General features: G+C 34.3%; 2 protein-coding genes across 2 annotated transcripts; one reads left to right on the top strand and one right to left on the bottom strand.

The window, feature by feature from the left end:
* Window positions 1-1,297: 1,297 nt before the first annotated feature.
* On the top strand, window positions 1,298-12,644 carry LOC101205140 (protein ESMERALDA 1). Its single transcript, XM_011657158.2, has 10 exons — window positions 1,298-2,108; window positions 3,214-3,283; window positions 3,969-4,036; window positions 4,192-4,280; window positions 5,232-5,429; window positions 7,153-7,357; window positions 7,476-7,643; window positions 7,775-7,942; window positions 8,042-8,232; window positions 11,794-12,644. The coding sequence occupies exons 1-10, from the start codon at window positions 1,737-1,739 to the stop codon at window positions 11,954-11,956; spliced, it is 1,692 nt and encodes a 563-aa protein (XP_011655460.1). The 5' UTR covers window positions 1,298-1,736; the 3' UTR covers window positions 11,957-12,644.
* A 1,027-nt stretch (window positions 12,645-13,671) lies between these two features.
* On the bottom strand, window positions 13,672-17,732 carry LOC101204891. Its single transcript, XM_004150548.3, has 7 exons — window positions 17,340-17,732; window positions 16,286-16,551; window positions 15,897-15,952; window positions 15,587-15,665; window positions 15,364-15,502; window positions 14,468-14,581; window positions 13,672-14,142 (listed from the first exon to the last, which is right to left on the bottom strand). Exons 2-7 carry the CDS (start codon window positions 16,480-16,482, stop codon window positions 13,951-13,953), a joined length of 777 nt encoding a protein of 258 aa, XP_004150596.1. The 5' UTR covers window positions 16,483-16,551; window positions 17,340-17,732; the 3' UTR covers window positions 13,672-13,950.
* Window positions 17,733-21,038: the final 3,306 nt, after the last annotated feature.

The raw sequence follows: 21,038 nt of genomic DNA, 5'->3' as shown, positions 1-21,038 counted from the left end.
CTTCAAAATCCATCTCATTTCTACTTTTTTAATTTTCATTTTTGATGAAAGTTACCCATAGCAACAACAATAACAAGTTAGAAATGAAGGTTAATAAAAGAGAAAAGAAAGAAAGAGAGAAAGAAAAAGTAATAAATAAGTTGATAGACAGACATATCCAAACAAAAAAGAATCTTTTTAATGGGAGAGGCCACGGGTACCCTACGCCCTTCCATTAAGGCAGATGTCCCCATGGCTCCCCCTAAATTCTAACTATACTAATATTAATTCTCAAATCTTAATTATTATTGCCACTCATTTTGCTGTACCACAATCACCTCCACCTCCTTTCATTCTACCCAATTTCTTATTATATTTCCATTTTTCTATATCTCTCTTTTGTGTGCAACTAAACTATGGTTTTAATTTTATACATATATATATATATAATCTAAAAGTTTCAATACACCAATATGCCATCTTGTTCTAGACCCTTTCTAAAATCTTTTAAAAACTTTTTCCTTAAATCTTATTACATTGTTCTTGTCTCCATATTTTTCTCTCTTTACTTTTGTTTCTTCCTCAAATTATTAGAAGTTGTATTTAGAGTCCAAGCAATAGATCTAAGTGCTAAAAACAAAATAATAAAAAATTATGAATGATTGATGCTTGACCAATGGACTTTTATAACTATAAGTAAGTAATAAAGAAAATTCAAGAGATAACTATCTATATATTTTTTTTTTATTTTTTGCAATTGGAGGGATGTGATTTTAGTTTAATTTAACATACATTTTTACAATATTTTTCTAGGATAAAATGGATAATTTTGAGAAAGAAAGCAAGTATAATTGTTGGATTATACGTATGATTAGAGAACTAAAAAATTTGTTGGTAATTTCATACATGTATTAGTTTTCTTGTTTTAGAAAAAGCAGCTTTTTTCTTTTTTTAAAGTATAAGAAGGGTGTGAAATGAGGGTTCAACAATTTAAAACAACTTGATGCTAATAGTCTAATAATATTGAAAAAGAAGAAGATCTTGTAATGATCTATTTGAACACTTAAAATGTAATTAAAAGAAAAGGTATACGATTTTTTAGATAAAAAAGGAACATTTTATAATAATCTATTTGTACAATACTTTTTTTGAAACTATATTAAATGCATTAAAAAAATAGCAAAAGTCTCAAAAGAACAAACAAGATGAGATGATATAATTAAAAAAGAAAAAGAAAAAAAAAAAGAATGGTATAACATAGATGATGAACACATAAGCAAGGTTTCCCCAAGGAGAAAAAGGGAAAAAAAGAGTTAAACAGAAGAAAGTTTCTTAAGAAAGTGGGTTAGGAAAAAATGAATGATGATAATGAAGATTGAAAAAAATGAGAAAAGGGAATGATTTTTAAAAGAGAAAAACAGCAGGAAGAAACAGAAAGCAAAACAAGGAGATTTACACAACAAGTAATTCTGTTTGCAAATTGGAACCAAAAACCAAATTCTTTTCTCTCCCAAAAAGCCAAAAGACCTCTTCTTCTGAGAATACGAAACTCTTCCATTTCCCTCATTGTCTCGTTTCACCTCCATAACCCATAATCCATCTTTTCTTCCCATTTCTCTATTCAATTTCAAAAGGGTCTCTTCAATTTCAAGTTTTTGCTTCTGAAATTCTTGAATTTATGCCCCATTCCTAGATATACCACACTTCCTTTTTTGATCAATGTGATGTAGATTAGTGGATTTTGGGGGTGGAACCAAATGCACCCATATAATCGGCTGCCGAGCAGTGGCCACTCAACTCCGTCACCGCCCCCGTCGCCTCTACGCTCCCCTCGGCTGAGACACTCTCGGTCCAAGGGCGCCCGCTTCACTCAAGCTCAGCAACCTGGCCGGACCTTTCCCCAGCGACTTGCTTGGTTAATCCTTTCCGTTTTACTTCGTCGCCAAGGGATCTTCCTTTTTGCCCCTTTAATCTACATCTCCGGTATGCTTCTTTATATGGGTACTGTCTCTTTCGATGTCGTTCCAGTCATCAAGCATCGTCCTGCTCCTGGCTCTGTTTATCGAAGTCCGCAACTCCTTGCCAAGCTTCGTCATGAGATGGATTCTGACAACACTTCTACTGATGCGGTTCGTATTTGATTCTATTGTTGGGTTTCTTGATGTGGGGTTGATTTGTTTTTGCTCAGTTTTTATTGAATTAATCGGAATCGCAACGTAGGTGTCTTGTTTTCTAGTTGCGTTAAGGAATTTTTGTGACATTTTAGATTTGAATTTGATTGGTTTTTTGGGATTTGTTGATTTGTCTACCGTGAGTTTCTGCTTCAATGGATTTGCCAACGTTTCTTGATCTACTCTTCGTAGTTTAGAATTTCTTTGGTAGGTCTTTTGCTGGATGTTGCATACTGACGAATTGGTAATTTGCACTGGCCAATTGAAATGAGTAATGCTCAAGATTTGAATTCTTTTGTTTCATTCGCTTTCTTTTTATGGAAAAGAAATTCGTTCTATATTGAGATTGTCCCATCTTCTTTCTGGGGGAGGGGATTTGTTGATGTGAGATAGATGAGTAACTCGCATTTGTTACATATTTCTATTCCTGGTATTTAAATTAAGCCGGTTGGGTTTTTTATTTCAGTCGACTATCTTTTCATGAGACTTTTTTATGCTGTAACGGATTGATAGAAAAGTTTGAAATGACTGCATCACTTTGTCGAGAGATTAGGTTGAGTTTTGAAGTATATGATCTTTGAGTGGGAAAAAGGAAAATAGGCTTCTGTTCTTTCTTACAGATATGGCAACGTGGGACTGAGCTGTTTTCTTCAACATAGATGAACAGAAGCATAAAGTCTATCTTCTATTAGTAAAAGTCTGATAAGAAAATTGATTATTGGTTTGAAATCGATTGAACTATGGATACTTTGTGAAAAGGGTTCAAAAATTCAAAAAGAGAGTTACTTTGGAAGTGTGCAAACTTAGCTTTTCTGTAGGTCTCATCACCTATGGTTGGCGTGCAATTAAAGAAATTCTTTAATTCCTTTCATCTGCATGCAGTTGCCCTTTTGATTCTTCTGAAAAGTGTTACCTTTGAAATTTTATGTCTTCTTTATTTCTTCCTTGAAATTTTGGTCGATTCTATGAACCAATGTCTTTTCTCTATTAAGATGTTATGAAATGAATTTTATATGTCAATGTATTCTGCATTTCTTGTTAACATTAAATATCCAAACTGCAGATATCAACAATATGGAAACACTCATATAAAGGTGGTCAGTGGAAACCCTGTATCAACAATTCTTCAGGAGGTAAAGGACAAGTCAATAATGTTAATTCTGGAAATTGAGTTTTCTGTCCATTTATGTTTCTTGTACATGTTTATTTCCTACAATATAACACACTTCAAGAAGTGGGACACCTTTCAATGATTTTATTGCATTTTGAGAAAATCCTAATTTCTATTCCATTTTAATTCTGGAAATCACTTTATGCCAAAGGTGCTCGGTTTTTATCCTTGAGGTTAGCCCCAAAGCCACTTTGAGAGGTGGCAGCATCTCTGAATCCATTCTGTGTTCCTCTTCCTTCCATAGATAGTTGATATCACTGTTAGAACGTTACAAAGTTACTCACTATTGCAGTAGTGATGCATTTTCTGCTCATGGACCTGCTTGAACTTTGTCTTCTTACCCCACTGTGATTATTTATTATGACTATTGTACTTTGTCTTCAATTGATTATTGGAGATAATTTTAGATGAGAGATTGATTATTATTCAGATGAGATGCTTGTTTAAAACACTGAATAGTTTTTTAACTCTGTTTAACTGAACTACTTGTTAGATGCGTGTTATTGCTCTTGTTTTGTTCTTATTCAGACTTGTTGCATTTTTTTTTTAAATAAAGTTTTTACCTGCCCTACTTTTCTTTTAAAACTCAAATTTCTGTTTCATTTATTCTTTACAATCTCATGTCTGAATTTCTCTTATTTTTATAGGCTTACCTGAGTCAAATGGGTATATTTATGTTGAGGCAAATGGAGGTCTAAATCAGCAGAGAACATCAGTTGGTTTCTTTTACCTCTTTTTGAATTTCTTGCCCTTTCTTTAAATCACCTACTACCCAACCCTGTGAAAGAAACTGTTCTCTAGGAAATAACTCTCTGTAATCATGCTTTTCCTCATTCTATGTTTTTACTTACTGTTATCTATGTATTGTAGATATGCAATGCGGTTGCTGTGGCTGGCTATCTTAATGCAACACTTGTAATCCCGAATTTTCATTTCCACAGCATTTGGAGAGATCCTAGGTTTGTCCGTATATACTTTATACTGCAAATCAACATTTTTGTTGATGCTTGATGTTAAGGTGCTAAAAAAAGGCTAAAATTCACTCAACCTTTTCTTTCTGTCAGACTGACTTATATGCACATAAATGGTTTTTTTGGATATAAGAACTTTGTTGCTAATCAGTAAAGTACTTTTGAAGTTTACGCTTCAACTCTGCTGAAACAATTAGTCTCCTGTGTTATGTACCTACCTATTTACATTAGGTGTTAAAACGAGCACTTCTATGCAGACGATGTTTGAAAATTATTTGTCTCTTTTCTGTTGGTCGTTTCTTTCATTCATACTGATTATGGTTCTCTTTATGCAATAATTTTTGTAATGCTTTTGTCTCTTTTTGGATTAAATTAAGGTTGCTTTAGCCATATTTTATATTTCGTTTCATTATATTCATTAGGAAGAGAGGAAGAAATGTTGATAAGTATGCATTTGGGTTGCAATTGATGTTGCATAGTACAAACATTACGAATTTCACAGGTCTTATGTGGCATTATCTATTCTTGTCTATTTCATTTACTTTGTGTTAGATTCCTAGTTAATTGGTTTCATATATTACAAGCGGTGGGGCTAGTACTACTTTTATTCAGTTGCAAGTTCTTTCTTTTTTTGGTCACGGCTAGTCTTCAATCATGGAATCAGAGGAAGCTAATTGTTTGTTATTGTATAATTTATAAATAAATTAGCAGCTTTCTTCTTTATGGTTAATTCTAAAATAGGAAGAGGCATAACCATTTGGCTAAGTGAAAACCTACTTTCAAGGATAATTTGGAGAGACAAAGTGGTTATAAGGAATATCTTTGTCATTGCTAATTTTGGCTTTCCATTGATCTCATAACAGGCTCGTAGTGCATTCATCTGCCCAGTGGATCCTTTTCTCAGCACTAATTTATTTTATGTTGGATTTTTTTGTTCAGCAAGTTCAGCGAAATATATGATGAGGAGTATTTTATCAAGACCTTAGAGAATGATGTACGCATTGTGAACAAGATTCCGGAATACATTATGGAACGATTTGACCACAACATGACTAATGTCTACAACTTCAGAATAAAGGCATGGTCGTCCATTCAATATTACAAGGATACAGTGCTTCCAAGATTACTTGAAGAACTGTGAGTGTTTCCTGTTCCAACTATTAGCTTATGGTTTATTGACAATCATATACTTGCATGGTTAAATGTTTGTGGAAGATTCTCCCACCACATTTTTCTGTATGATCTTTCTATGCTTTAAGTTGAGTTCTTAAAGTAGCAATTAACTTGAAAAAGAGATCCTTCAAGTTGCTTCAAAACAATAAAGAATGTGGTCATCAATTATAGAAATAGAATAATGTAAGAGAAGTGTTAGAAGGGCTTAACAAAGGAACAACCCATGAACCTGGAGACAAGGGGACCCCTGCCCAAAAGCTACAATGCATCATAGCAAGGGAGAAACAAAAGTTGGAAGAGCCTTAAAATTTCAAATCAGCATTAGAAGATTAATAATTGATTGGAAGATACCAGGAGGAATGTTGTACACTATTGCAAGAAAAGAAAAAAACTGTCAAATGTGTGATTTCACTTTGAAAGTTCTTTGATCGACTCTTCCTGAGGAATCAAAAGGGGCTCTAGCCACACTGTTTCATACAAGGTCTTAACCTTACCTTTAAAGCTCCTGGGCTCCACGCTTATAGGAAAGCATATCAATCAAACAATTTCTTTAAGGATGAAGGACTACCCTCTGTGAACGAAGGGACGATGAAGGAAGAGATGGTCCTAAGTGTCCACCTCCTTTTAACATAAGCAACAAGGATGGGGATGGTGCAAGTTCCTTTGGAGCTTCTCATGAGCTTAGAGGTTTCTGTAAACAAGCAAAAAAAAAAAAAGTCTCATCTTCTCTGGAATCTTGAACCCCCAAATAAGTTTTATTTAACCAAGAGTGAGAACTTCTTTTTAAATAAATTTTAAAACCTCTTTACGCATAATGTACATACTGATACAATTGATGTTGAGTCATTATGATCCCTTGCAAATGGATTATGGCTATCAAACGTTGTGGATATGGCCCAAGACAATGATTTCGATCTTGTGAACATGTCCAGGAGTGTATAGGTTTAATTTTATCCTTATGGTACTCTACAGAAAAGGGTTTCATTCTTTTTCCCGTAGAATTTCACTAATTAGAGAACTTTTCAACCGTTCCTTTGCTTTGACAGTGAGTTGTGAACAACTTCGTTTCTTTACCTTTCTCCCTCCTATTCAATGTACATGTTTCTTCTCTACTTAATCAGTATAAGTTATTAATATTAGTATTATTATTTTACCATTTCTAGAAACTTGAGGTTGGGCACAATCTTCTCATCCAATGTGGTTCCATGCATTATCCCTGGAGTGTATATATAGGGTATTGCGTATCTCCTATGGATAAACTAAATTTTAGGTGTTTGATAAGTATTTGGTTTTTTAAAATTGTACTTGTTTTCTCACTGATTTTTATCTTTCTTAAGAAAACATTCGAGTCCATAGCCAAATTTAAAAAACATTAACAAAATTTTAATATATATATATATAGTTTTCAATACTTGGCTTGATAATGAGAAACAAGAGAATATCATTCAAAGGAGAAAAACCTGGCTTGGATTTTGGAAATGCCCCCTAGAAAGTAGACAACAAAGCACAGAAATCCGTAGGTGGATGTAGTGTTGTGTGCTTAATTAGTTAATTTTAAAAAAACCAAAAACCAAAAACCAAAAACCAAAAACCAAATGCTTATCTAATGGGGTTTTAATTTGCTTGTTACTCATGGTTTGAATATTTTGACTTTCGTTATTGAATAATTTGGTTTTATTCACTACAGGGTTATAAGAATTTCACCTTTTGCAAATCGATTGTCATTTGATGCTCCTCCTACTGTCCAACGGCTTCGATGCTTAGCAAATTATAAAGCGTTGAGATTCTCTAATCCCATATTATCCTTGGGAGAGATTTTGGTTGCTAGAATGAGAGAACGCAGTGCCAGTAATGGTGGCAAGTATATTTCTGTACACCTTCGCTTTGAGGAGGTACCTTCTAAAAAAAGTTGAATATGTTTAAATCCCTATAAATGAGTTAATGAAAACCTGAGTATTTTGGTCTGGCAACCTCTTCCTGCTTTCAAACTTTGTTAACATGAAATGCCAGGATATGGTTGCATTCTCGTGCTGTATTTTTGATGGTGGACATAAAGAGTTGGAAGACATGAAAGCAGCCAGAGAAAAAGGATGGAAAGGGAAATTCACAAAACCGGGCAGAGTTATACGTCCTGGTGCCATAAGGGTTAACGGAAAATGCCCAATGACTCCTTTAGAGGTGCTTGCTGTTTCTGCTTTTGCATTGTACAAACTATACTTCATGATGCTTAAATCGCACTTTCAATTGGATAATATGTTAATTGTTAGATCAGGAGTCTTGTTTATGCACCTAATACTTGTATTGAACAGGTTGGTTTGATGCTTAGGGGGATGGGATTTGACAACAACACATTCATTTATTTGGCATCAGGAAAGATTTATGATGCTGAGAGAAATATGGCTCCACTTTTGGAGATGTTTCCAAATCTGCTTACGAAGGAAATGCTGGCATCACCTGAAGAACTTTCTCCATTCAAGGTTTTGGGATTTTGAATTTTCAGCTATTCCTTTTACATTTGTAAATTTGATTGGAGATCTGCTTTATCTGTCTTTTGTTGACAATAGTTTCGTTTTCAGAATTTTTCTTCCAGGATGGCTGCTATAGACTATACTGTTTGTCTCCATAGTGAGGTGTTCGTGACAACACAGGGTGGCAACTTCCCTCATTTTCTGATGGGTCATAGAAGATACTTGTACGGTGGACACTCCAAAACTATCAGGCCAGACAAGCGGAAGTTAGCATTACTTTTTGATAACCCTACGATTGGGTATGTGCTCTCTCCATCTCAGTAGTCCAAGTTCTTTAATCTGAGGCATCATATAATATGCTAAACTTTTTTTTTTCTTTGATAAGAAACCGACTAGTATAATATGCTGAACTAAACTAAGACTAAGTTGCAAAATATCAAGAGGCCTGGAAAACATATTAGATCTAGCCTACAATGGAGGTTTTAGTAAAATCTGGGTGGTAACCAAGATAGTATGGTTGGCTTTGTACCATGTTGGTTAGAATGGAATGACCAATATGGTACTTAAGTGGCTTGGCTCTCCCATCCCAATAGGTGACTTTTGGTTTGACTCTCCTAGGTGCTCAAGTACCTAATAAAATCTTTCAGTTGAACAAATCACGGAGTCTCAAAAACTCCTTTGATTTGTGATTGTATATATTTTGTTTGATGAGAAACAACCAGCTCCAAAGAACGGATCTACCCTCAACTGCGGACTCCAATCCAAAAGAACAAGACTTTGTTTTTTAGAATATAACTAGACCTACCTAATAGGCTGATAATTACATCACCTAGGAAATTGGCCACAAGGAGGCATGAAATCTAACTTATCCCTCACTTCCTCCCAAGATCTTTGAAAGTCTCTTAAAGTTCTACAATTTCTCTCAAGCCAGATAGCAGAATAGCCACAAAAATGCAAGCATGCTAAAGGACTTTGTCCTTATCTTGAGAGGAGGATTCAAGAGGAGTTTCTGTACTTCAAATATTCCAAAACTACTCAGTTAAAACTCTCTGTTCCTTTCATTTCAAAATTTTCTAAATAAGGCAAAGATTGCCTGGGACTTACAGGAAGTACTTTGGTCCCTGTTCTGTGGACCATGAACAATCTGTGTACTATAGTCCATTGAAAGAATAAGAAGATTTTCAACTTTGAAATTTCAATAAGAAAAGATGAAAGAATACACAAGTGTACGAAAAACCAAACCCACAAAAGACAACCCAACTGGAGAAAGAAGCTCTAATTGTACAAAATGGTGCCAATAGAATAATTGTAAAAGATCTTTGAAATTGAAGCTCAAAGAAATATGAAATTTAATGAGTGACCAAACATTGCTTGGATCCCTCCGACTACCCTCTAAAAATTTTATTGTGATGTTCACTGCAAAGGTCTCACAAGATATCACACCACCAATAAGCTATAAGAACTAACTCCTTTCGTGAGAGGACAGATGGAGGAGAAACTCTTCTATCATATCACTAGTATCCCAATGCTATGCCTAGGAAGCAAGAATCCAAGCCTTGGAAAGAAGTGATTACACACCGACCTCAAAAATTGCATCTCCACAAAATCTGACCTAAATCATCCTCAGCCTTTCGGCAGAAAATAAGAGGATGCTCATAGACTATTAGTATGCTAGCTATTGTACAAAGAATGTTCACTTCCCCATCCTTGGTGCACACTCAAATGCACATACGAGGATTTGGATTAAGGTAGGGGTGCATTGACTCTCTACTTTTGTTGGTTTTCTTCAACAACCCAACAAGGTAAAGATTTTCACCATTTTGAGGACTACAGATTTAAAAATCTTGCAATTGGTAGAGGGAATACCTACATGAGTATTCCAGAAAACCAAATGCAACCAGATTCTTTTTTCGTGTCTTGAAGGATAAATGGTCAGAGGCAGTGATAATTAAAAGGGAGTAGAGCTCCTTCAGAAAATTTCCTATCATTCAGCATCTTCTTAAGCCAGATGATGCAGCATCTGAGTTCTCTTCCACAAGTGCTCCCAAGATGTATTTGGTCCTTTCCGTCCGAGTGGTACTTTCCTTGGGAAAAAGATGTTGAGACAATGTTATATGAACTTGGATTCAACTTGGTGCTTGCCAACTGATGCTATTACTGCAATACTTTTAGGTTCTTTTAGCAATGATTACCTAGGATGCCTTCTGATGTTATAGGAACAGCAACTGTCAGCATAGATGAGACCCTTTTTGCTGAGTTCTTGTCTCTAGAATTCCCTTAGTTCTAGTTCTTTTAGGCAGGGGAAGGAAGTTTGGAGTGTTGACAGGATATGGTATAATGCCATATAATACAAGCTACGTTCTGCTTCAATTAAGAGGACCAACAAGCATCCACTGCTCTCTATCCACAAGTTCTCCATCAAGAGGTTACATTTGGTCATCTCCAGGACTTCAATCCAACTATTTAAGATGTCACTTCCCTTTTACACATTGCGTAACCCCTGCCACCGTTCTGACTCCCAGAATGTTTAGATATTATTTTTGTCAAAATAGATACTATAGTACTTAATGGTTGGATTAGTTCCAATTTAGTTTCTAACACTAACATTTTTCAATAATACTCTGTTAGTGGATGCTAAAACTGGTAGATGATAGACTTACATAGCATGATACTTCATTGAGTTTGCGGAAACTTTAGGCCATCAAGAAGAAGAAAGTTTCTAAATCCTCTACATTTTTTTAAGCACTTGGCAGAAATTTCTATTTTCCCTCTTTGGTGCCCTCTCTTTATCTAATTTTTTTCCCCAATCATATATATCACGCCATTTAAAATTTAACATTTATCAGTGAAAAGGGTATGGGAAATGTTAAAATGTAAGAAGACTGACTTGAAACTTTTTAAATATTAGAGAATAAATTGAAAAAACACCACCCATGAGGTGCTGAACCATAGCCGTTATCTTTTCTTGTCCAGAAGCTGCATTAATAGTTTGATCTTCCTCATCCGAATTCAGAAGAGACACTTGTGCTATAATATTTGAGTTACAAGTAGTTTGATTATGTCAAGTCTGAAAACCATTTAGATGAGGTTTAGGATTCTTTCCTCCGGCCACTAATCTAATGATAACCAGCTGTTGAAATGAATGAGAATGGATATTGTTTAGTTTTTTATTGAATAGTTTGATAGGCTGCAATCTTCCTCCATTGAAAACATCTTATTAGAAGTTGAAGGTAACAATACTAGTATTTTGAAATGAAGTCATAAAAAAGAGTAGCTCTACAAGTATGCTCTCCTTATTCCAGCTCATTCTTTTGAACTCACTCATAGTGCTGATGCTGATGCTAATGCTAATGCTTGTCCAACTTATGTCAATCACTCACTCCCCGGTTACATGCACAATCTTCTCTTCATCCTTTTGAATACGAAAACTGAACGTGAGAGTTACTAGATGTGTGATACTTTCCAATCCAAGATCTTCATTTGCAACCTAATCAATTTTCATCTTGACAGTCAATTTCTTGTATGCTTTCTTTAGATCAAATTGATGATCAAATAATCGATTAATTCTGTTTGTCTTTAGTTCACCTAGTGTTTGGGCTACAAAAAAATAGTGTTCTGGATCTTTCTTGTTAACAATAGCCCTTTGATTTAGAGTTGATTATGATTACGAAGGAAACCTTGTATTCCAAAGGTATGAGTTATATTCCTCTTTTCTGAAATATGAATGAGAGATAGAGATAGAGGGAGGGAGAGCTAATTTGTTGATATTTTAAAGCATAAACATGATGCATTACTTGCTACTTTCCAAATGGTATTTTCAGGTACATCTGCCTTACCCTTCCTCTTTTTTTCTTTCCCAGATGGAAAAATTTCAAGCGACACATGTTGAACATGAGAAGTCATAGTGATTCCAAGGGATTTGAGCTGAAAAGGCCGAGCGATTCGATATACACCTTCCCTTGTCCAGATTGCATGTGCTTTACCAACAAATCAAATGATACGAAATCGTCATTAGCCCCTTGATTTTCAGAATGGGAGACTTGATGGCTGTATACCCTTGAAAATGTAATCTTGCCAACACAGATTGCTGCTAACCCTCCATTTTCTTTTGTAATTCTTTAATTTTTTCCCTTTCTGACACAGTGAGAGGGCACACCTGATTTGGGATCTTCAAGGATTTGTAGTAGGGGGTCACATTGATCTGGATATTTCTGGGAAAGAAAAAAAGAAAAAAAAGAAAAAAAGAAAAAAAGAAAACAAAAAAAAAAAAAAAAAAAAAAACAGAAAAATAGGATTGTGTGAGAAGTTGCATCTTTTTGGTATTTGGATGCACCTAAGATTTGGGATGACCACAGTTTTATATTGGTTGAGAGCATTTAGGCATTGCTTTTGTTTTACTAAATTTGAAACTGCAGCTGTTGTATCTACCAAGCTGTTGGGAAAACACTTTTGTTCAATTTGTTTCTCAAATTTTTGTGTTAGGTTTTTAGGTATAGTGCAGATGAATACTATAGAAGTGTGAGTGTAGTTTTGTTAGATATCAATCATATTCATTTCTTTTTACTATTATTTCCATTTAGCATTCCACTTTCCCTTTTCCTTTCATGTTTTTTTGTCTCTGTTATTATAAGTTGTAACAATAAACCATGTAAAGGTGTAAAAGACCCTTCCATGTTTCAATTGCTTATTGATGTACTTCAGTCTTTTGAAATACTGTCTCTGACAACCGAATGCGAGGAGTTAGGAAAGTATTCATCTTCGTTTTGATTTCCAGCATCCTCGAGTTGACTTATGTTTTGTTTTCAAACATTTGAACAGTTCTAACAACGGATCATTCTTGAACATTTTTCGCAGCCCCTTCTTTTTTAATTTTATGCTAGCTTTTTCTCCTTGGTACAAAACATATAAGGGAAAATGTTAATCTTTTTTTTGACACACACATTGCTGACTAAGGACTTGCAAAAGTTTTAATTTTTTACCATTATACTTTAAATTTAATATTTTAAAGTAATTATTTTGTCAACTTTTAATTTGAAAAATAACGTAGTGATTGGCTTGTATGATATGCATGTCATAAGTGAGTTGTGAGTTGTTTTTTTAGTACAATAATTACACTTTAAAAAATAAGGATTAAACCTTAGACCTTCTAAGAAAAAACATATCAATTGTTATCAAGCTAAACTCAATTTGACAACTTTTGATTAAGTTTCAATTATGGACATTATTAAGTTTCAATTATGCACATTATCAGCAAAAGAATTTCACACTTGTTAGCATCTACAATTGTCTTAAGACAACCACTTCTCATAGATGCTTTCCATGTGAGAGTTAAAATATAGAGGCTCCAATGCAGGCATAGTTAGCCAATATATACAAAAAAAAAAAAAAAAAAATCACAACATATTAAAAACAGAAGTCGGTCACCAATAAAAATCAACCTCTTTTTACTAAAAAAAATACAACAAAATTATATAAAACATATTGTATAATTTTGTTGTATGCATTAGAAATCATTAAGGTGTTCTTGAGTTATTAATTTTCTAATATTTCTAATATCAACTCTATTAGAAATCAGTTCACCGTTATCCTCAAATAAGTTAATTCTATGCATTAGTTGTTGGATCTATTAAAAATTTATCAAAGTAGAATTTAGTAAGTATAATCTTAAATTTTAGCGTCCAAACTTGCAATTTAACTTTCATTTTTATTTGGAACAAGCTCATGAGAATCCAAAAAAATTTCCACCTCTAATCAAACTAAAATAAATTCCTTCTGTTCTTTTTCTTCATTAATCATAAACTATGGCGGTAATATCATCCCTTTTCAACATCAACTATTTCACAGATCTATTCTTGCGTACTCCTGAAAAAGTTGAAGATCCAAGGGTTCAAGAATTTGAGCAAGAAACTAATCTAATAGATACATAACGATCAACTGAGAATCTTCCTTGTTGTACAATGCCGCTTTCCAAGAAAGCTAGACTGCAGCGTCGACGAATTTCTATGTCTTGAGAAAAATTACTCAAGAAGCTTATTGCAGGTTCCAACACCAACAGCAGCAGCAAGATGCCAAGCTGCATGAATGAATGGAGTTTGGGGCAAAACATCATCAGCAACAAAAAGAACACCACCTAACAATGTTGACATTTTGTGCACGTTGTGAGCCATCCTTAAATCTGGATCCTTCAAAGCTCTTTTTGCAAATATTACCTGAATTTTAAAAATAAAAATATATATTAGTAAACCATTAGCATTTATTAACTAATATTCTACTCGTGACAGAAAATAAAATTTTCTTATTTCATTCATAGCAGCGAAGAGACTAAAATTTGAGGAAACACGGCAACTTTGTAAATTGAAAGATTAGGTACAGCAATGATCAAATCCACTGACATCTAAAACCGTATAAGAAAACAGTTGAGCAAATCCAGCTTCATATAGAATGCTGCCAATTGACTTCAGTAATACGGAACCAACCCATATCGACCAACGAGTAAAGGAATGAGCTGTAGTAAAAGTGACACTAAAATGTTACCTCCATCATCCCAGTGTGAAGAGCAGAAACCGTAAAAGGCCTCAAAGGCAATAGAAGTGCAGATGCAGCCATCAACAACTTTGGGTTGTCATTTTTTAGAGCTCCTGTAAGACACTGCAAGATAGAGGTAAGAATGCTATTAGGATAGAATTTGGGATACTAGTAGAAGTTTGATTATAAATATAGTGAGTGAGATCCGAAGAGGTACGTTATTTGGTGAATGATTTAGGGACTGAAACGAGCTTTAAGAGAGCGAGGGTCTAAATAACTTCAAACGAGCTTTGAGAGAGGGAGGGTCCAAATACCTCAAAAAGTTTAGTTATCATTGATTCATTATTTCAAACATTGAAATTTGACTCTAGAAACTACTACTGAATCATCAACTGAGACATGAGAAAATCCAAGCATCTCAGGTTGAAAATCAAAACATATCATTAGTATAAATGAGATTACCAAACGACTTTTGCACTTTTAAATTAAGGGAAGACAGAAAAAATCAATGAAAGTTAAATTTCACATGTAGAAGCTAAATATCTTTTTATTCGTAGCTCCAGTATTCAGGGATACCGTAGGATGACTATCAGTACATCAAGCATTGTTCTGGTCTCTGGACATCATAAATTTCAAACATGCGTAGAAAAGGAACTCAATGTAAATCACCTAATCATACATCACCCAATCTAAGTAATTCTCATACCCCATATTAGCAAGTTTTATGCCTTCTGTGAGTTGTTTTTTTTAAAGTTTACAAACAAGGGGTGTAGATTTGAACCCGAGACCTCCTGGTCTTCATGTACATACAAATGTCAGTTAAGCTAAGCTCTTGATAACTCCTAGTGAGTTGGCAACTGCCCTTTTTTTTTTATTTCAACAAACAAATCCATTTTTTAACTTACCACTGTGGCTGCAGCTATCATTGTGTAGTCGGCCCATCTTAGGTATTGTCTAACTTTTCCTCTAGAAGAATGATATAAACTCGAGGCAACTCCGACTCCAATCAATGAATTAGCATATAGCTTCATTGAGAAATTCCTCCTGCCCCCAAAGTCATGGGCAAATAATCAGACAAGCACCTAGATAGATATGTATCATTGCAAGAAAACGTTCAGCAGTAAATACCTAGGTGCCTGGACTCCAAGAGCAATAAAAGGAAGTGAGGTAAGCACATTAGCCACCCTCTCTGCCAAATTCCGATCACCTACCAACAAAATAAAAGAGGGATCAATATTTAGGAACCATTTATAAATAACGCTAAAGAACGGATCTCAAGGGTGATTTTGTGCTAAGGCCTTGAGATGTTTAAAGATATTCTCCAAGTCCTAGGCTCAAGCCTCATAGAAAACTTATTTAACTTTTGTCCCTTGGAGATGATATTGGAGAACAAATCTCAATTCAACACTACAAAGGTGAAGCAATTTCAAGACTATACCTTGTATACAACCCCCGACAGGTCTCAGACAGGATGGTCTTTGCTCCCATACCCATCTGAAGATCATGAAAGAAACCGTTATTACCATGGTAAAGTCAGTTTTTGTTATTCACTCGATTATGTAGACTTACTAAAGCTGGTGGGAATCAGACTGTGCAATAGGATAAATTACACCGATTGTCATCATTATATGACTTGGTGGTTTCAACAATATAAGTGATGGGGGCTGTGGAACTTAGATTGACAGTTACCTTTGGCAGGCTCAAACTTGTAACCGAGTAATGTAACATAAGGGTGCGAGAGGGTAGGAGTATAGGGAGAAGGAAAATGTTAAGGAGTTTAAACTTTTGGTAACTAGAGTAACTTGTAGCAGTTTTCATGTTACTTACTGCTTTAGCAACGACTGATTCACACTTATAACTGAATTTCCACAACTACTCTGAGAAAACTCCCCATCTTGTGTAGTCTTCTCCACTGTGAATTGCGACTCAGCCACAATAGTAACTCCATGGAGACCTTCAAGGGCTCTACTAGAGTTTGATTTATTCTGGATACCCATCAGAGTTTCAGTAATAAGTTGAATCATTCTCAATGCCAGCAAGAATCTGCCGGCATCGAACAAAATATCTCTGTCCAGTGCAACTCCTATGTTGAGCTGCACAGGTAAAAACCACAGTACTTTCAGTTACAGTTGCTACGTATGTTAACAAAATAACTTATTTCTGAATCAAATCTTCGATTAAAGTAATAAACATTCCAAGAAAATTAAAACAAATACAAAAAGGAACCCCACATTAACACTTGTGTACTTCTTTGGAATTTTGGTTAATAGAAAAGAACTTGATAGGCATACTTTTTCCACTGCCTATGGGACCTTACTTCTTTTAGTGAATCATTGTTTAATCAAGGACAACTCAATTCAATAACCTTGTAAATGAAGGGGGGGAGTTAGAGATCTTTTCAAAGAGAGAAAATTGGAAAAAAATTCCTTACAAAAAGCAGGATTGGTTTTTCATGTTAGTTGGTTTCTTTTTCATGTTAGTTGGTAGCAGCAGCATGAACAGCTGTGCATCTCAGTGCTTGTGTACATCAACAGCTAATACCCTATACAAATCACCAAACACCCCACAAATAAAAAATTCAGAATCAAAGCATGTACTCATGTTCATTGTTCAATCTATTTTATGTTTACAAAGTTAATTCGGAAGTAAGATGGATGGATACACATACAATGATTATTATCAAACATCTTATCGGCATTAACAAACACCCAATTAAGATCATAGAAATTCAAGTGGGGTCTAAAAAATTCGACATTTTGAGGAACCAAAGCAGAAGAACAACGAAAACCCAGGAGGAATTCGACATTGAAATGAGGAAAAGTTAAAACTTCATTCATGAACACACAACCTGGAACTGATCATGATGGAAAGAAGAGAAAACCTGAAGTATTGAGATGCCGCGGAGGCGGGATTCAGGTAAGGTGCAAGATTCAGGGGAGTTTTGAGTGCTGGAAAATGATGAAGAAAAGGCATAAAGAAAAAGGAGATGCGAATTACTGAAAAGAATCTTCCCTATGGACGGCGCGCATATTCGTATTCCCGAATCTAAGTGTCCCGCAGGCAAAAAAACTTCAAACAAAATCGCTGGAAAATAGGAGAAATTTCATTACGGCTTCATCATGGCCCGCGCGAAAGCTATGGAGTTTTTTCTCACATGGAATGGGATGACAAAACTTGGAAGGAAATTAAGAGATATTTTAGTTGAATTACGATCATGATATTATTTAAGTAAGAAAGCTTGTTTCAATGAGTTGATGTGGAGGCCAACAAAAAGTTGTGGCCATTGGATCTTTAGGTTGTGTTGTTTATTTGAACTATAAATAGATAGATATCTTGACAGATCATTTTACTGGGAAAAGTGTGAAATTAGAAAGAGCTCTTACTCTATTTAATTAACATCCTTACCAGCATAAACCTGTCTAGTTTAATTTTAATTTTGTGCTAAATTAGGATTCTTTGGTATCAAAATTTTGTTGAAGTTACTATAGAATCGATATCAAGAAAAAAAAAATGTATAGTTTCTACTTAAAAGAAATGAAAAGAAAAGAAAACTAAACGATCTTGTAATAGCATGGTAGAAACCTAATTTTTCATGGTAGTTAATGCTTTTCTCTAATAGTATATATTTAATAGGTTAAACTAATCATTTTGGTCGCTATATTTTAAAATGTTTGATTTTAGTTTAGATAAATCTTAAATTTAGATAAGATTAGTTTATTGTGGATTTTTTTATATATATTTGTTGTCAATATAAAATTCTCATTTGAGTTGGAGAATATTTTGGTTTAAATGGACTATCTTTCTATACAATTTATTATTATTATTATTATTTAAGAAGTGACACGTCAAACTTTAATTGCCTTATTTAGACAAAATAAGAGATCAAAGATCTCCCAAAGTCTTCCAAATAGGTAAAGAGAAATGAGCAAAAAAATTATAAAAAACCAACTAACAAAGCGATAACATAATGAAATGTTTGATTGCAAACACGACAACATAGAGTGAAAAGTAGACATTTTTAAACGCCTCATCAAAACATTAATATCATCAATTGCATTTTTTATCTTAATAAAGTCTGACGAGTAATTGTTAATTAGATTCACCATCCTCTAACGTCAAATTCAATCAAAACGAGAGTACGGAGGGAGAAATAAAAAAAAGAAAGAAAATTTAAATATTTGCTAATCGCTTGACCTTCAAGCAATTGCAATTAGATAGACTAATCATATGGGAAAACGTTCTAAATCAACACCAACTACCATTACATACTTTTGTATATTTCTATTAAACGTTATGAATCACAAACCACCCACCTCACATTGTCATAATATGCTTCTTAATTATGATTTCAAGAAAGCATTAACATTCACCTTTCATTCATCTAGACAACGAAAAAACCACAAACTTGACTTACTCGACTCTAACTCCCTTGTAGTGGATGAGACCTAGAAGTTGACATGAGAAATCAAAACACATTAATATACAGATTAACCACCCTTTGTATAATCTGCTCCACGGATCGATGCCATGGATCCATTGAACTTGGTAGAATTTTGATTGCTCCAAATTAGATCGTTACACAATGAGATAGCCTTACTATATGATTCTCCCTTTATCTCAAGCTTGTATATAATCTGAGGGTATTTAGTACACTTTTTGATCAAATTACAATAAATTAGGGTACTCATGGAAAATGAGATGAGTTTTGTGTTACAAGCAATAAATTTAAAATTTGTGATTAACATAGATATGCAAACATGTAATGATAATATATACGAGGATCTAAGATATATGCAATTGTTCCCCTCAAGCCCTATTGCAATTTACCTTCAAGGAGGGAAACAAATTTACACCTATTTAGCACTACTACAAAAATAGGCTCTCTTGACGTTTTTAAACTGTCAAGAGAAGGCTCTCTTAACGGTTTTAAAACCGTCGTTGAAGCCAGCGTCAAGAAAGGCAAAGTTCTTGACGGTTGATTAAACGTCAAGAATAGTGAACGTTGACGTTTTATAAACGTCAAGTATACTTATGTTCATGACGTTTTAGAACCTTGAAGGTATGCAAACATGTAATGGTAATATATACGAGGATCCAAGATATATGCAATTGTTCCCCTCAAGCCCTATTGCAATTTACCTTGAAGAAGGGAAACAAATTTACACCTATTTAGGTTTTTTATTCTAAGACACATTTAAGAGTCTAAACAATCGAAAACCTATATTTCTTTTTTGTTTTTATGGTTTAGGTAAATAAGCATGCAATAATCTCAGTTCCATGTCTCTCAAATTTTCTTCTTATTGGTTTTGTGAAATATTGTGATTTACCTTTTCAATAGTAAGAAGTTGAACCTACTAATACAAATCTAGCTAGCATATAATTGACTTTGCACCCACACACCAAAAGCCAACACACACACATAATGTACCAGACATAGATCTTCAAGTAATAAAGCATGGTACATATGACAAAATTTACTGTAGATGGAGCATGTTGTTTGCACGAACTATCGTGGAGTTAAAGTTGTGTTTATGTAGATTTATGCGGATGTGATTTGACACCTAGTACTTAATCATCTTATTCTCTCATTTGAATTGTTGCATACGCTTGATTTGAGGAATTAAGTAGAACACGTTGATGTTCTTCAAGTTGAAGTCTTAGAAGAATGTTTATATCTTCAAAGGACTTACGTTTAAAGTGTTATTCAATCTACAAGAGCTTATGAGTTTTTTTATTGTAGGGAGAATTTTCTCAAGTTACTTTGGAGTGTAAAATTTATGAACCATCAAACGAAGAAGAATTTCTCTATTTATAAAGTTGATTAAACAAAATACCATAGAGATAACTTAATTAATTATTCTTATGTGCTAGAGTGAGATATATACTAGTGAATGTTACTCAATGTGTATTCAGTTTTAACCGAAAATAAGTTTGTATTGTCCATATTCTAGACTATAGCTTCTTGAGAAAACTAGATCCCCAAAGGTGTACTCAAAATGTCCTTTGTGTCGAGTGGGATGAATTGTTTTTGAATATGCTAAGCGCCTCTAAGAATCCGTTTGGTAATGTTCCTGTTTCCTGTTTTCATTTCTTAAGAAACGAATGTGTTTGATAACGTTTTCTGTTTTTCGTTTCTCAAAATATTTAGAAACGTTTCTCATGTAAATTAGAAATTTTCGAAAATGAAAAAAAAAAGAAGTTTCTACCTTTGGGTTCCTTTTTTTTTCGTTCTCTTCTTCAATCTCTTTTCACTTTCCTCCCCTTCATCGCTTCTCTCCCTTTCTCTGCCTCAATCTTTTTTTCGTTCCTTCTCTTTTCTCCATATGGGTCTCACCCTCCGGTCCATCTCTTTTCCCTTTTTCTTCTTCAATCTTCCATTCCTTGTTCAATCTCTTCATCCCCAAATTTTCCAAACCCTAATTCTCAAAAGGTAACAGCCCACACAATCTACACCACAAAAGCAAAATTTGCTAGTCAAATCCGAGAAATCCAAATGGGCTGTGCAATAAATTAACCTCCTATTTTTTCAACATTATTTGCTCTTTTATTATAAGAGGAATAAGACTACTCTTTCTCACAA

Source organism: Cucumis sativus, chromosome 5 (assembly GCF_000004075.3).
Source record: "Cucumis sativus cultivar 9930 chromosome 5, Cucumber_9930_V3, whole genome shotgun sequence".
NCBI classification, from domain to species: Eukaryota; Viridiplantae; Streptophyta; class Magnoliopsida; order Cucurbitales; family Cucurbitaceae; genus Cucumis; species Cucumis sativus.
The sequence above is the reverse complement of the archived record's forward strand: the minus strand, read 5'-3'. Positions and strand labels throughout refer to the sequence as shown.

Excerpts from the sequence above, each read along its gene's own strand:
- LOC101205140 (XM_011657158.2), top strand. The coding sequence starts at position 1,737 with ATGCACCCATATAATCGGCTGCCGAGCAGTGGCCACTCAACTCCGTCA. Across the intron at positions 4,037-4,191 it reads TAAATCAGCAGAGAACATCA|ATATGCAATGCGGTTGCTGT; the intron begins GTTGGTTTCTTT and ends TATGTATTGTAG. Across the intron at positions 4,281-5,231 it reads AGCATTTGGAGAGATCCTAG|CAAGTTCAGCGAAATATATG; the intron begins GTTTGTCCGTAT and ends TTTTTTGTTCAG.
- LOC101204891 (XM_004150548.3), bottom strand. The coding sequence starts at position 16,482 with ATGATTCAACTTATTACTGAAACTCTGATGGGTATCCAGAATAAATCA. Across the intron at positions 15,953-16,285 it reads AATCAGTCGTTGCTAAAGCA|ATGGGTATGGGAGCAAAGAC; the intron begins GTAAGTAACATG and ends CATGATCTTCAG. Across the intron at positions 14,143-14,467 it reads TTCACACTGGGATGATGGAG|GTAATATTTGCAAAAAGAGC; the intron begins GTAACATTTTAG and ends TTTAAAATTCAG.